This window comes from Bidens hawaiensis, unplaced genomic scaffold (assembly GCF_021521415.1).
Source record: "Bidens hawaiensis isolate Kalapana, Puna unplaced genomic scaffold, B.hawaiensis_p1.1 tig00020589_1, whole genome shotgun sequence".
Lineage (NCBI taxonomy): Eukaryota > Viridiplantae > Streptophyta > Magnoliopsida > Asterales > Asteraceae > Bidens > Bidens hawaiensis.
Genome location: NW_027493151.1, coordinates 79,520 through 97,030, shown reverse-complemented (window position 1 = coordinate 97,030; position 17,511 = coordinate 79,520). Strand labels below are relative to the sequence as shown.

The window sequence follows — 17,511 nt, the reverse complement described above, 5'->3', positions numbered from 1 at the left end:
AGAAAAACGGAGGAAACTTTTTGGCATTTTTAGTTTTTAAGTTTTTTATTTGTATTTCGAGTTATAGTTATTTAATTTTTTTTTGAATTTTTTGGTGAGAGATTTTTGAAATGGGTCAAAATGGGTTGAGATTTCAAAACCCATTTCAAAACCCCTCACCAAAAATTCAAAAAAAATAATTAAAAAATTATAACTCGAAATATAAATCAAAAACTTAAAAGGTAAAAATGCCAAAAAGTTTCTTCCGTTTTTCTCGTTAAAAAAAAACCCCGAGAGATGTCAACCCGTTTTGACTCGTTTCAATCATTTTCTTTTTTTAGTTTGACCCATTCTGACCCATCTTATACATTTTGATACAACCCATTCAACCCATGGATCAAGATTGCCACCCCTAACAAAATCCAATAGATTCTATCAATTTTTATTGCCATAATTCAAACCAACAATAATCATAGTGAAGATAGCTTAATGTTCTAGAAAACAAGGGAGACAAATATTAACATTTATTTGATTTGTGTTCACCAAAACATTTTCGCAACTATAACCCAATTCTTAGGATAAGTGTTGTTGGGAGAACCCTTCATCAGCGTTAACATCCTATATGACATCATTCTTGCATGTTGGTTGGACGGTGTTATGGCCGGTAGACATTAAAAGGTTAATGAATAAAGTGTCGGTAGGGGGGGGGGATGAGGCCATGGTCGCGGCTTCTGACGTGGAGGGGTTGTTGGAAGTAATTTCAGACTTCAAGTCACAAGTCGGTTAACTTGAGGGAATTGACAAGTAGGTCATAGTGGTTATGTTTCCTAATTGTATTGTAATTATAATATGAATGTCTTGGCTAGCAAGTTAGGTTAGCTTATATAAACAATGCATGGTTAGACATTAGAGATGTGTGTGGTGTGAGGTGCAACCGAGTTAGGGTTCATCTAGATACACACGAGATGTAACCGAGTTAAGGTTCATCTAGGGTGAAGTTGGTGTAACCGAGTTAGGGTTCATCAAGAGTCAAATCGAGTTAGGGTTTGAGGTTTGTAATCAGTTTTTAGAGTTATATTTTCTGATTAATATAAACGAGAGTTATTCGTTTAATTCGTGTGTTGATTATCGATCTGAGACTTGAGGGGTTATACCACAACCACCGGACCGGCCTTATTAACGGACCTACTTATCTTGTTAAGTTTTTACCATCATGTCAATACCTACTCCTTCATGATCATAAATTATTCATGATTGATGGAATATATATTAAAAAGCAATGTAATCATTACATCATATTTACACAAATTTCACACCGTTGATATTATAGTATATATGAATCATAAAAGGTTGGTATTTTGACCAGGTTATTAGTAGAATATAATATTTCAATTTTGTCTTGTTTTTTTTTTTCATGTTAGTGGAATTTTAAATTAATAAAATGGTGAATAATTTTTTAATATGACCACAAAGAACATCGACTTTGTTATTTGCTATCTAAAATCTAAATATAGCATCCAAGGTGAATTAACTCAGACTAAGAACACAAAACATTAGCTAATCGAAGTGCTATAACACGAGCATGTTTACTATAAACGTACTTAATTCCCACCAGCATATGTTATAACACGGGCATGTTTACTATGAACATACCTCCCACTTAAGTTATACGTTGTGGCAAGTTGAGAGGAAGCTAAATTCTGTCACCTTGGGGCAAAGGACACGAAAGAGGGGCCGTGGCCTTTGTTGGGTCACATTTAATTTCTTTAGTTAAATTTTTTATAAATGTATTAACTAACAACATACACTAATTATTTCATTCTTCCCTCGTAACCGCATTTCACATATATTTCACCCACCATAACAAATATAACTTGGTGTGAGATATGAAAGCCCTCATTCATGACTACATGGCAAACTCACATTTCACATTAGTAAAACCATGTCCTTTATGAAATTGGCCAACGTCATTATATAAATACTTGTTTTTGTCTCATTTATACATTCTGTATTGACAACAATCTAGAAACATTTGTTCCAAGTTGACTAAGATTCGAAATGACTAGTAAAAATTAGGGGCCCTAGAGAAAGTAAACCATGTGCGGTTTGCTCATCCCGCACAGCGTCTGGATGCATAAACCTATGTGTATTGATATATCGTCAGTTCGTAACATCTAAATAAACATAAATACAAATTTTGTCCTTTAAACAAACCTTATTTACAAATCTGGTCCTTTAAAATGTTTACTTTTAGACGGTGCCCTTTACATGCTATGTTTATTTGATTTTCATTTTTTAAACTAACTATCATCCAATTCCTCCGTTAAGTTGATGCATGTGAGTAATATGTGACGGCTTTTTGGTCTTTTAACATGTCAATTATCCCTCATCTCTCTCTTAAACTACGACAGAACACCAGATCAATCACACCCATTTATATATATATACGAGATAAAATATTCAATAAAAAGTGGGTTATGATTGACCAATGATGACCACTTTCAACGTCGACAACCATTTTGCCCATATCATGCATGCATTTATTTATTAAATTATTTTTCTCGTATCTCATATGAAACACGCTATCTAGATGTAGCTAATATCACATGCTACCAAACTTCTGAAGCATTGAAATTATAATTTAACTTAAAAACAATCAATGGTTTGAATGATAAAAGGTTTTAAAAAGTGTATGAAATTTTGAATGAAATACTGCCCAAAAATGTGTTACATGTTTCATTGTAATTTATACCAAGAAAAAGACTTGATGTGTCCAATGAGATTAGAATTCTTAATTTGAATATTTTTCTCTTTAGGGTCATAAACATATTACTTGATGGTGTTTTATGGATTTTTTTTCTACTGGATTAGGTGATTTTATGAAAAAAGAAATTGATTTTTGGTGGCTTACTAAATTTTAAGTACTTTTAGATAACTTGTTATCTCATATAGCGAACTACGTGGATACATCAGCTAACTTTTCAAGTGGCAGTTCAAGTTATCATCCAAAAATGGTGGTTTGCGTTTCACTATTTGATATAGCGGATTATACATGTTACAATTGAATGACTTTGATTGCCAATTGAAAATGTGTTACATGTTTCATTATATCAAGAAAAACACTTGATGTGTCTAATGAGATTAGAATCCTTAATTTGAATATTTTTCTCTTTAGGGTCAGAAACATAACTTGATGGTATTTTATGGATTTTTTTTTTTACTGGATAAGGTGATTTTATGAAAATAAATAAATAAATAAAGTAACTGATTTCGGTGACTTACTAAATTTTAAGTACTTTTAGATAACTTGTTATCTCAGATAGCGGACTATATGGACACATCAAACTTTTCAAGTGGCAGTTCAAGTCATCATCCAAAAATGGTGGTTTGCGTTCCGCTATTTGATATAGCGGATTATACATGTTACAATTGGATGACTTTGATTACCAATTGAAAAGTTAGCTGATGTATGTGTTATCATAATCCACTGTCTAAGATAACAAATTACTTAAAAGTACTTAAAATTTAGTCAGCCACTAAAAACCACGTTTTCTTTTATTATAAAACCCCCTAATCCAACAAAAAAATCATGTTTTATGGATCTTTTGGGGTATGTGTTATAAACGGTGATGGTGAGAGGCGGGGGAGTTCGCCACGCAGCACTCAAACTCACTAGCAATTAGTCGGGTGTGATTAATTAGCTTTGAGTGAGCATCACGTCAGTGTGCTCACGGAAGTAGGGATGTTTGATAAACTAGCTAACCAATTACATGGAGACGCCTAGTTTTTGTATATATTATTTTACTGAAATATTTTATTACACATTAAAAAAAAATTACCACTCACAAGTTATAACACAACGAGTGTCTTTCCCGTTTACGTGACACCTGCATGGCTTTATTCACCACTCACTACATATAAGATCGACTAACAAAGAAACTAAGAGTTTCATTATCATAACATGCATGTTTGCAAATATAAAAAAGATTTTAAGGAAATAAACTGTACCTGTTATTGTTTTGTAGCCCTTGTTTGTAATAATTAAATATCATTATATATAGAGACAAGGCTAAAATAACTTTATAGTGGGTGCAACTTCAGTAGTTTAGTGTCTTATTACCTTTGTTCTCTTTTAAAAACCTAATAATTGTCACACCCCAACCTACGGCGGAAATGTCGGGGCACGAACTGATTGTCACAGCTCTCATGATACTATCATGCAATATTTATATGACAATATCTATTAATTTTATTCAATTTCCAAATAAATCAAGTACAAAATACAACTCATTAAACAAACAATAAACACAAATTTAATTCTTGATTTTATCTTTTCTAACATAATTCTTCACTAAACCTTCACAAAGTCTTGAAACTAATTCAAGCGATAACCTGCATATGCGTATAAAATAGAATTTTGTCAACAACACATGTTGAGTAAGCAACACGCCAGTTTAGTTGTACATATAGTATATATAACAAAAATATGTAGTTGCAATAAGTAATATGAGAATAACAAAATAACCAAATGAGCAAGTATAACTGAGATGTTGAGAAGCACAAGGTTATAACGACTGGCGTATGATCATACTAGACTGAGATTATGTTGGACCTCTCCGAATGCGAAAGCATACAAAGCAAATAAGCACATAAACAAGTAAGGTATAAGTTGTTAACACGTAAGACAAAGTTGCAGTTTTTGAGTATAAGTATATATGAGAAAGTATATTTACGCATATGTCTCCAAAACATTGAAAGCGGTAAAATAGGGGAATGTGGTACTCACATCGATAGACGAACAAGGGTGATTGAGATAATTAGAATGCGGAAAAATCACACGTTGACGATAAAGCCTATAAAGGAAAAAGGAAGTACGGACATGCTAAGTTAATGTAAAAGATCGATTATGAAAACTCGATAATTATGATTATTATTAAATTAATATTATAAACTTTTTTATTCATAATATAATAATATATATATAAAGATATTATATGAAAAATTATTATTTGTTAATTATATATAAAGTATATAAAAATACAATACATCCTCTAAAGTTTGCTTGTAATATATATTAAAACATAATTATTAATTTCCATGTTATTATATACACGAACGGAAAACGTGAGACAAGTACTTATAAAGTCGGTTTTCAAGAAACTAGTTTTAATTAATTATTGTTATTAATAGTATATTTATTAAATGGTTTAAAAGAAAATAATATGAAAAATAACCAAAAATAAGGGGAGGCAGGGGGTCAAACCCGCGACCTCCGCCCCATAACTGAGACATGATAACCAGCTGGGCTACAACTACATTCGTTTAAAATTCAGTTTAAATTAATTAAATACATAACCAGAATAAAGAACAAACCCTAAGAATTACAATTGATCAATCCCGTCGCTGATAATCAAATCAATGATGGGGCTTATGATCTTTGCTTAATCGCGATCTAGAAACATCAAACAATTACCTCGTTTATCGAATTGAGATAGGTTAATTGTTTCACCCAGTAGCCGGCCAAATATGATTACGAACGAGCTAGTAAACGGCTAAGATAATACGATTAAGGATAGGGATATAGTTGGCGATGGTGAGAGGAAGGTTGGTGCGAATTTAATTGCGTTTATGATATAGTTTATATAGAAAACGATATTAGGGTTCCATGTGTGAGTAATAAGCTAGGGCCCAAGTTCTGGATCCTTCTAAACGTAATTGAATGAGGGGTTAGGGTCGGCTAGATGCGAATTAAGGTTTAGGAACGCCTAATTAGACTTTGGTTGATGGATTTGGGCTCAAGAACAAGTTAGGGTTTATAATTAAACAAAACAGGCCGGGTTCTAGTTCGTAAATCAAAAACGAGAAAAATTGAATTATTACAATAATTGACTTAAGTGACAACTTTCATGATGTTTTGTCTCTTGCATATCAACAAAAAACTTTACTAAACCAACTTTTTGAGGCCAAGCTTTGTTTGTATACAAACATGTAATCAAAGACTTTCTGTAATTCCAAGAGAAATAATAATTAGATTTGCCTTTTACTATAAAACGATTACAATAAAGTGGCAGGCAAACGGGCAACAAGCTGCGCCGCAACCCCCTTTTGAATAGCAAAACCAATCCTGCTAAAAACGAAGCTTTGGGACCTAGAAGCTGAAGAGGTTCCGTGTACGACGCGCTGAACCCTACTCAAAAATTTCAAAGCCTCTGGAGCCAGAAAACCAAATGTATCAAAGGCAAATGGTAGAAAGACATGTTGATTATCTAAACAAGCTTTCTCGTGTTTAACAACTTTGCCCGATTCAGCCTTCAACGCAGCCTGACCCACAACAAACCCACGGTCCCTGAGCCCAACAAGAGGAGACACTCCTGTAAGATCCACACAGGCGTGTTTCCCCCCTGCCCACCCGAACACAAGAATATCAGCTGGTCGTAAAGTAGACCTCCCTTCAAGAGGATCCGTGAGAAAGTTAACAGGGGCCTCCTTTTTAGCAGAAATCCCTGCCCGTTTAAGAACATCACACAAAACATCCCTAACCAGATCATGTCTGTATTTAAAGCCAGACAATTCTTTGCAATGCACCGCATGGTCACCAAAAGAATCCAAACAGACCTTGCGACAAATTGGGCAAGGTTCATCCGTAGGGAACATAGGGATCATTAACCGGTACTTAAGGATAGCCCGATACTCCAAACCTGACATACGTTGGCCTAATCCTTCAATGGGGATGGCCGTTAGAAAATCCTGAGCCCGAGGAGCCCGAAGGCATTCAAACACCGCCTTTTGGCAAGGGGATAGATCAAACTTCACTTCTAAACTCTTGACGATTCCAATAAATAAGGCACTCGCCACAACATGTTGGGTTTTAGGGGGCGACGTCCTTATTAGAGAACCCGCTAAGATCAAAATCTGGAAGTGAAATACGTAAACGATCCATCGCGCACCCATAATCAGAGTCCAACCCATAAATATCACAACCCCGAAGAATATGGTCTTGCAAACACCACAACTGTGCTCTCGATGCCACAAAAGCATATGTAGATACATCCTCGGCCGAACAGAGACCCAACCCCTCATAACGGGTAGGAAGTGATGCCAACCTCCATTGGAGATCCCCAAAGAACGGACCTCCACAAACCACGATGTCCTCAATCGCCCTTCGAAGACCATTGTCAAATATAGAAACAGCTTCCCCCACATACATAGGTTGGCACGTTCTCAAACCGAACAAAAGCTTGGCGACTCCCATACATGAGCAAAGCAAAAGAAGCTCGCATTGAGGATCCCGAAGTCTTGGGAGACAGCTCATCAGTTCCACAGCGCTAGATGCCCTTTTCATAGCCAAACTGCTGATAAACCCCGCATCCTGGCTTACAGCACCACCAAGGAATTTCACGCCAAGCACCGACCTTCCAATCCCGCAAGGGAACAACCCCTCCTGTGCCTTCACCCCATTGCATGTTGGCCAAAATAACTCTGTTTTCTTAACGTTTAATTCCAATAATCAAACAAAAACCAAATTAATATAGGTTATAAGATTTGAAGACAAATGGGATGAAATCCTAAGTATAACAAAGAATTTTAGAGAATACATTGTTGGTGTCCCTCGGTTTCTTCCTTTGATACGGAAAGCACAACCTTTATAGCCACAAAATCATTCCTAAGTGACCTTAGAGAAAAGAGAATTTACGAAGAAGAAATCCTTTTGAGAGATTGAGAGATTCGTTCTTGTTTATTCGTTATTGTTCTTTTGACAATAGGAAGTCAAACAATATATCTAAGATAAGCACATTAAGGCTTCCAAGTTTCAACGTTAGCATAACGAGTCTCTCAACTTTATAAGACTTGTAAATCTAGTCAAACGTTAACTCCTTGGTCTTGACTGCTTCTGGCTTCATGCCGAACAACATAACTCCTTTCACGATCTTAATGGCAGACCATCATTCCATCATCATGTAATAAAACAATGCAAAGAATAAAAGAACAGCTGTATGAATTAGATACTTGGCATTAAAACTATGCATGTATTTCAACAAGCTTAAGTAGTTATTTATAATTAAAAATAACATATAAACAAACATGTTCGGGTCTCACACTTGTCAAAACAATTCTTTAATTAATTTGTTTTGTTTATCTTCTGTTTAACATTAAATTTAAAAACTTTTGTAAACAGTAAAAAAAATTTGATAAGACAGTTGATAACTGAATATCATCTTTAAACATTATTAGTAAAATAACGTACGTCCAAGTGTCCAACATTTACACCTAAATGGTGATGTGAAATGACACATACTTGATGGCAAAAAAAAAATTTGAAAATTTGTTTTGAATATATGATCAACTTTTCCTATTTGAAATTGAATAGGTGGACTTATTGAAACTAAATTAGTTTTTTTTATTACACTAAAGAGTGGTTAAACTATATATTACATAGGCATGGTGACATAATTGAAAATTTGGAATATCAATGACTTGATAATAGATAAGGGTGTTTGTGGTGCGGTTTGATGCAGTTTTTGACTAAAATCAAATCAAAAACCAAACTTTTGGTTTTTTGATTTAAAAACCGTTTGGTTAAAGTTTTTTTCGTTTTCGGTTTCTGATTTTTGGGTGCGGTTCGGTTTTGGATGCGATTTTTCCGGTTTTGCTAATTGAGCCGAAACTTTTTGGGCAAAATAAAAATTTGAACCAAGATATTGAAATTAAGCATGATATATTTTTTAATTTAAACTAATAAGTAATAATATATTGAATATTTGGACCTCAAATATAAAAAGTTAATAAAAGAGATTATATATCAAAATCAAATCTAAAAGTACCAAATATATTTTTTATTAATCATATGTTTAAACTAAACAACTAGTCATCTGTAAATTTTGTTTTAATGATTACGGTTGAGATGTTATTGTTATTCGGTTCGGTTTGTTTTTTTCGGTTCTTAGCAAAATACAAAACCAAACCAAAACCAATATTTCAGTTTTTGCTAAAGTTCAAAACCAAACCGCCGGTTTCTAATTTGGTATAATTTTTTGGTTCCGTTTTTTTTATTTTATCGGTTTCAGTTTGGTTTTTTTGTTTTTTTTTTTGGTTTTATGTTCACCCCTAATAATAGAGTAGTTTTTGTTGGTAATTTTGGACCGTGTTCACAAGTTGGTGAATATAAAAGGTTCTTATAAGTTGGTCAAGTTGGTTTAGATTTCTAATTGTAATTATATGATTATTTATTATAGTAATATCTTGGTAACCAAGTTAGGGTTAGATTATATGTATAGGGCTTGGTTAGCTTTTGATGTGCGATCAATAGAGAATTAGTGTAACGAGTTTTTGAGTCGGTTTTCTCTTACAATAATAAGCGTTTGATTGATCATGTGCCTTGAGTTTTATGTATAACTAGATTAATTATTCATTGCTCTTCTATCAAAAGGTGGCATCGATTCTCTAGAATGGTAGAGAGAACTGACTTGCAAATCGTTAAGTCAGAGAATCTACTAAAATAGATCCGACCAAGACTAAAAATACACTAAGTCTCACTTAACCGTTTGAGACTAAGTTTGTTAATAACTTGACCCATTTCAACCCCACTCATGAAAACTCATAATTCAACGCTCTTTATACACAACAATTTTAAGGCATGTTTATATTTAAATAATTAGTAATTAATATTTGATAACGAAGTTTCTTACGCACTTTTCATCAAAATTACCAATTATTGGAATAGAAAACGTGAACACTTGTCTATAAACTATCCATGAATGTCTTAGAATTATTACATAAACTTTAGATAATCACTTATTATCAGTTTTGGGTTATTATATATATTTTAAAATTTCTTATTATCTAATTTGTGACTATGGTCAATAATAATCAATACTACTAGTTCTTGATGTGGCTCCACTTGTCCTTTTACTTCTTTCTAAACCTCAAGTTTTAAATCAATGGGAATCGTTATGTTTATAGAGTTGTTTTTTTTGGTTGGTTTTAGAGGTGCACAACTCGGGTTTTTCAAATACCCTGTTTCGGATATGGAACCGGGTTCGGGATGACCGGGTATTAAAAAATCGGGTATTGGTAATACCCGGGTTGGGTTCAGGTCCGGGTATTGTCTCTAAAAATCATACCCTATGCATCGGGTTCGGGATGTCCGGGTATTGAAAAATCGGGTATTGGTAATACTCGGGTTGGGTTCAGGTCCGAGTATTGTCTCTAAAAGCCATACCTTATGCATCGGGTTCGGGTCAGGTATATAACAGGGTATTTGAACACCCTATTTTCGGATATTGAAAAAACCCTGTTTTCCGGTTTTTTTAGCCTTTTTTCGGGGTATTTTCGGGTATAGATTGGATTTTTAAAAGATTGCCCGTTTTATGGGTATTTTTAAGGTATTTTCGGGTATTTAAAATACCCGGTTTCGGGTATTGGAAAAACCCGGTTCTGGGTATGGAACCGGTTCGGGTTTACGGGTATTACCGAGTACAAATCGGGTCCGGTTCGGGTTCGGATTTTAATACCGAAATACATACCCTATCCGTACTCTACAGGTAGGGTCGGATACGGGTTCGGGTATAAAATTACCGGTTCCGGGTTCGAGTTTTTGTTTCACCTCTAGTTGGTTTATTAAATAAGTATATGGGCATTTAATGGAATTTTAATGGGTTGGGCCGGTTGGGCCTACTTTCAAGACTTACCATTTGGATTTTGGACTGTACCAATGAAGAAATTAATGATTTATAAGAAATAAAAGAACACACTAATTTTCTTACCAGCAAGATAAATTAAAAAAAAATCAAAATAATTTATGTACAACTTATGATTATAAGATTGTAATGTGTTTGATGATTTTAACCCTGTAAAAGTAATTTTACTTTGTTTGGTGCTGTGAGACTCTGATAAAAATCAAGTGGACATGACATTTAAGGTTAATCACCGTTAAAATAGTATAACTGTGAAATTAACGTTATTATTCTGGAAAAATGTAACTAACTTTTGGTTTAATCTTGACCCTTTAAAGCATCTATCATAAAATCTCAGCCATATAAAGTTCATGAAAAGTTTCTAGAAACAACAGTTCATGGCAATTCTACAGTCTCTCTCATAAACTTATTGGCTACCTATAGCTTTTGTTTTCTCTGCTGGATTCCTTCAATGACTTCTTGAATAGGTGAACCCAGACATAAACCATATATTTATTCGTTTTAAAGGTATTAATGCGAACACATCTAAAATCGTGTGTGTTTCATGTCAACCTGTCTCAAATGTTTCAGGTTTATTTGGTGGGCATGGGTATGGTTTGGTTCAACTTCGTTTGTCATTCCTTTATAAATCTTTGAATTGGATTTCAGGTGTATAAACCTTACCCACGTAATTCTTATGGTAAATTTAAAAAGAATTTGATTCTTGTAGAACAAATAATGTGTAGTTTTACTAGTTTCCAAGAAAAATATAACAAATAACAAAACTAAAATGACCGTGACTATAAATACAAACATTAAGGGTATGTTTGGCAAAATAGCTACTAGCTGTAGCTGGAAGCTGGTGCCTGGTTGCTTGAAGCTGGTAGCTGTAGCTTTTTAGATATATTTAGATGTTTGCCAGAGTTAGCTAGCTGGAGCTTTTAATAAAACGTATAAAATTATTAAAATGGGCATAACTAAAAACAATACTAGTAAATGTATTTATTTTGGAAGGTTATTCAAGTAAATTAAAATACTAAAAGCTTGTAGCTTTTTCTAAACGCTACTAGTAGAAGCTTTAAACTTTAAGTTTTTTCTCCAGACCTAAACGTTTTGAGTAGGAGTTTTTTCTTAAAAGCTTGAAACTATAAGCTCCTAAAAGCTTCCTGCCAAGCATACCCTATATATATCATCGTCTTCTCTTATTTAAGTTTAGGATGGTTATATTTTTCCATAATACCCATCTTATTTAGATGTAATGACCGTGTACATGGGCGAAGCTAGGGACTCGGGCCCCACATTTGTTTTGTCTAAGTGGTATAAATTTGTGCGTTTTTATTTCGAACATATCTACACGAATAAACGTCACGTAAATTTATCTATTTTCGTCAGCTCTGGCCGTGTTTTCTTCCATGATAAATGACGGTTACTTTTTTTATCTCTACTTCATAATCTACAGTCACTTTGTTTATGGACTGCTTTTAGTCTTTCGTGTTTTTTTTTTTTGATAAATGTAATTAATTTTTATGTAGGTGAACTGAAATATTAAAATTATTATTATTTTCGGGGTATAAGGATGGAGGAAGATAAAGGGCTCGATCTCAGCTTATCACTACCATGTGGCAAGCCATCGGGCGCCTCAAAGGGTAAAACCGTCTAATATGGAGGTCGGTAACAAACATAAAAGCACATTTGATGGTTATCTTAGTTCAAACATTTGTAAGGGTTGGACGTTTAGGGTTAAGCGAGGGTATTTTTGTCATTTTACATTTTTTCTTTCATTTATTTGTTTAAAGCATAATATTTAAAGATTGGGATTGTTGAACTTGTTGATGACATTACTTATCCGTTAAAACTAATTGGGATTAACGATGTGGACTAAACGTGCAACCCTCTCACAAATGTTTGGACTTAGTTTGCAATATCTAAAACTGGGGGACCACAAGGATCATTTGTGCAATTTTCTTTCAAATAAATGAATATTCACCGTTATTTATATCTGATTTTTAATTTTTTTTCCTTTTTTTATTTATTATTACAGCGGTGACACCTGTAAATGGGCCGCACTCGTTTGATAGAACAAAAGGTGACGGTAAAAAGACCAATAAAGACATGCCATTTATGCATACAGAAGCTGAAACAAAGGGTATAAATGTAATTGACCAGTCAAAGCCCGATGGGCTTTCTTTTGAGTACCCGGCTATAAGGCCCAGTATAGATGCAGAATTAAAAATTGGAGGTACCGGGTCGACCCCAAATCTACCATGAGTTTCAACAACGGGCCCGGGCCCAAACGGGAAAACAATATCTGGTGTTACATATAAATACAGTGCGAGTCAAATTTGTATTGTATGTGCTTGTCACGGGTCCCACATGTCACCAGAAGAATTTGTTCGGCATGCTACCGAAGAACAACCGAGTCTAAATGGTGTGGGTGCGAGTTTATGGTCATTTTTAAATGGTAACCCGACTGCGTCGGCTCAAAATTGATTGAAATCGGTAATGTTATGTAATTTTTTTTTATTATTTAAAAGTTTAGATTGATGATAATAGTGTCATTTGATGCAAATACAACTGCTTATGAAGTTATGATTTTGTCACTAATTGTGTGATAGATATAATTATATATATATATAGGGGATGGATCTTGCGAGAAGTTATATTACAGCGAGAACTGAAGGTATAACTCCATTAATCCCTAATTTCACTCTCTTTCATATGATGTTACATACATATATGTAGGTTGGTTGTATTTATGTCTTAATTACACATTCAAACCTACCTCCAAACATATAAATGTACCGAGCTACATTCAAACCTATGTACCTACACATATACATACACATATACAAACATACGTACATACACACATACATATGCACCTACACATAAGAAAGGGAGTGAAATTAGGGATTCATGGAGTTACACCTTTACTTCTCGCACTTCTCGCTGTAAAAAAACTTCTGAAATAATTCAATACCTATATATGTTTGTGTGTGTGTGTGTGTATGTGTGTGTGTTACATACATATGGGTTATCTATCTATAGGCAGTGGCGGATCCAGGAATTTTTCCTAGGGTGGGCACAACCTGGATTGGGTAAAAAATGGGTCGGGTTAAGAGAACAGGGCCGTCCAACCAGTTTGCCCAAAGCGGAATGAACTTTCGAGGCATATGTGAGGATAAACTGGTCTTTTTACACACCACCTTTTAAAAGTTAAAATATTAAGTTGTGTTTTGAACCCACCTTTAACTATTATACTAAATCACCAAGCACCAGTGTCATTACTGCGACATTCAGTGACGGAACTAGAAGCTTTTAATCGAAGTATCACAATATACTTTTTGTTTGTATATGTTTCATGAATTGATAGTGGTTGATAATAATCGGAATATCACAAATTATCATTCCAAAAAGACTTTTTTATATATAATGATAATAATATCTTTTTTGAAAAACTAAAATTACATATCTAATCAAATAATAAACTGTTATAAAATTATAACGTAAAATATAAAAAAGAAATAGTTCATACCCAAATGCTAATAGTAATATGGAATTCCTTAAATTAATAAAGTTTAGATAAGAAAAAACAATATTAGAAAATAATAGTGAATCTTTTAATTAAATAATTCAGAAATTGACAAAAGGTGAAGACCTCTGTAATTAATAAATAACAATAGTGGTGGGCCTTTTTCATCTTCTCCAATCAGTCTCTCTCTATCTTTCTTTCTTTCAAAGTAATTCAGCAGCGTCGTTGTCATCGAAGGTTAATACATACATGTAATCCTCCGATGATATTAACCGACGGTGGGCACAGACTGATTGTTGAGTCATAATATATTGAAGCGTAACTGTAAACACGGCTTTCCGGCAGCCGACCGTGGCTATGCCTTGGATCCGCCCCTGTCCATAGGTATATTATAAGTTGTATGTGTAATGCATTGGTATTACCGTATTAGCGTGAACAGTGCATGTTCGTGTTTCTTTGTTTAAGTTAAACAGAATGAACACGAACAAGTAAATGGATGGAGTATCTTATTTACGTTCATTTTGATTAAGAAAATAAACACGTTCATGTTTGTCTCTTTCAAATAAATGAACACAACAAAAATTATGGTTCAAAAAATGAATCCATAAATAAACTAACATGACCCTCGGGTAATGGACAACATAGTCCGAATTATACAAGCCGCATCTATAGACGGTTTATAGAAGTATTTTAGATGTAAAATAATTTACTATTCAAAAATAAATAAACTGACATAAATGAACGGAGAATGCTTGTATGCACCAAAATTTAAATAGATATTTTTATATAACCTAAGTTTTAATACTTATAAATTCTATAGATTATAAATTATCTATGTGAATGCCAGGAATATTATTTTTTGCTTTTATAGATATTAATGTGTAAAAGTATAAAATTTGTATTTTTTTTTTCGAAAAATAAATGACTGGCTCAAATTTTTACGACAAGCTCTACATTTAAGCTAGTTAAAATAAACGAATTGAACATAGCTGGTTCATTTAATTTCGAGTCCAAGCCCAAGATTGTTCACCTCCTTCCGCTCTATTTACTACTTATAAATAACCTAATGGTCAAGATTCTGCACCAATCTTTCGTCCGTAAATTTTGGCAAATGAGAAAAGAGGCACAAACAAAAACGACCAAAACAATATCTATTATTATAATTCACCAAATAAAGTTTATGAATCTTGAAAGTCAAGTAAATACGGAGGAAACTCTTATGAATCAAAATGATGAAAGAGGAAGCAACATCATGTAACACTTCATCATGAAGCTTTAAAAAAGTTTCAAATGACACCACTTTTTCCACTATATTTTAGTGCCAAATTTCAATCTATTCTATCCTTTAATGCTTCTTGAACCCTACCACTTCCCATGCCAAAATCTTCAAACTTATCTTTGATGTATCAAAGATCATCCCATGACCCTAAAAACAAACACTTTCATAGAGCCAAAATGCAAACTTGTTTGTCGGTCACGAAGTGTTTTAATGGATGTCGGGATCATGCACAGGTTTCAGGGATTGGGACGAGGATTTGGAACATGAGTGACAGGGCTATTGAGTTGCAGATAAGAGTGGGGTCGATATTAAAGAAGGTTCATACGCTTAAGCCTGGTTCGTCAAAGAGGTTGAAAAGCAAGAAAATTTACAAGGCGTATGTTCCTAGTGGCGGAAATGGTGGTGATGGCGCCAAAGGTGGTGATCATGGTGGTAGAGCGAGGAGCTTCTTGTATTACTATGATGAAACATGTCATCCTTATATTTGGGTAAATGATACTGCGGGAGATTTTTCCAGAATGGTAAGACAACAGTATATTAGTCTTGAAGATCTAAGAGATTGTTCTGAGATCAAGATCTTTAGGGATCATATAAAAGGCTCAATATCCATTAGGAAGAAACCAAGACTCGATTCTTGTTGATTTTGCTTTGTTTGCATGATTTTTTATAAGCTAAGAGTGGATATTCTTATTGTCCCTTCATCCTTTAGTTTTTCTCATCTTGCATCAAAGTTGTACCTTATGCATTAATCATTGTATGATACTTAAAAACGACCATGAATGTACTTTTCATGGGCCAGCTTCTTTTGTGTTTTTCTTATATGTGCGAGTACATTTTTTTTCTTGTAAGTGAAATATAAAAGAAAAATATTAGTTATGATTTTATTGTATATTGTCAATTCTTTTTAACAATAAACACTTCTAATCCTGAAAGGTATACGAACGAAATTTCCGTTTTCAGGACTCGAAACCCTGACCTCCCCAGGAAGGAGACCCTTAAAGAAGACCTCCCAGACCACCCTCATCAAAGTGCCAATCGCAAATTATCAATATGCACGTCTGTTGCGAAAATCAAGCGGTTTTCCGGCTGATAAGCCACAGACCAAGCCCAAATATACTTTAATGAGCTAAGCCTACATTTTATGAGACAGTGGCACGGATATTCCTTATCCGATTTCAAATAGACTTAGTACCCTCATTTTCATGTCTTCAAGCTATTTTACCATCTACTTTTATTTCACGTTTCAGTAAGTAAAATATATACACAAATACTAATAATCAAATTAAATCATGACCAATTAAAACCGAAGCGAATTACGTTTCTACCTTTTGATTTGGTTATAATTAAAAACCAAGTTGGGTTTTTGGTTTAAAAAGGAGAATTAAGTATATGGTTTAAGTTTTTACTCATTCAACTCAATTCATTAACAATTAACAAATAATCGTAATAAAAGATAAAAAGGTTAACACTTAACAATAAAAAGTTTATTCGGTTTATTTAGTTGAACCGAATACCAAACATGATTCAAATTCGATTTTAGATTTCAACTATGAATGTGAACAAAACTAGGTATTGACTACTAAATACCGTGCCATATGTATTAATTCGATACCGGTAACTGTTGTGATATTACGACATGATATACGCTTTAATACTGCTTTTTCTTTTTCCTAACCTCCATTGACCGTATAAATTTACTTGTAATCATTGGTAATCAATACACTAAAAAGCATATCAAATGCTTTCTTCAAAGAAACAATCATAGTACCAAAATCAAAGCATACATAATATTCTAAAAATCTTTTCAATTTTTGTTGAAAAAACAAGCAAGAAAGATACGGTTACCAGTACTGAATACAAAAGAAAAACACTACATATTCCCATTGGTACCAAATATCAAAATACATCATCATCGTACACATATATCCCACCAATAGCAAGGTTATGGTAGGGTCTGAGGAGGGTAAGATGTAGACAGCCTTACCTCTACCCCGTAGGATTAGAGAGGCTGTTTCCGACGAGACATCCGATTCGATATTAGTTTTCCA

At 33.8% G+C, this 17,511-nt stretch overlaps 1 protein-coding gene across 1 annotated transcript; it reads left to right on the top strand.

The window, feature by feature from the left end:
• Positions 1-15,639: 15,639 nt before the first annotated feature.
• Positions 15,640-16,104, top strand: LOC143561187 (uncharacterized). Its single transcript, XM_077049312.1, has one exon. The coding sequence runs from the start codon at positions 15,640-15,642 to the stop codon at positions 16,102-16,104; it is 465 nt and encodes a 154-aa protein (XP_076905427.1).
• The last annotated feature ends 1,407 nt before the right edge of the window (positions 16,105-17,511 follow it).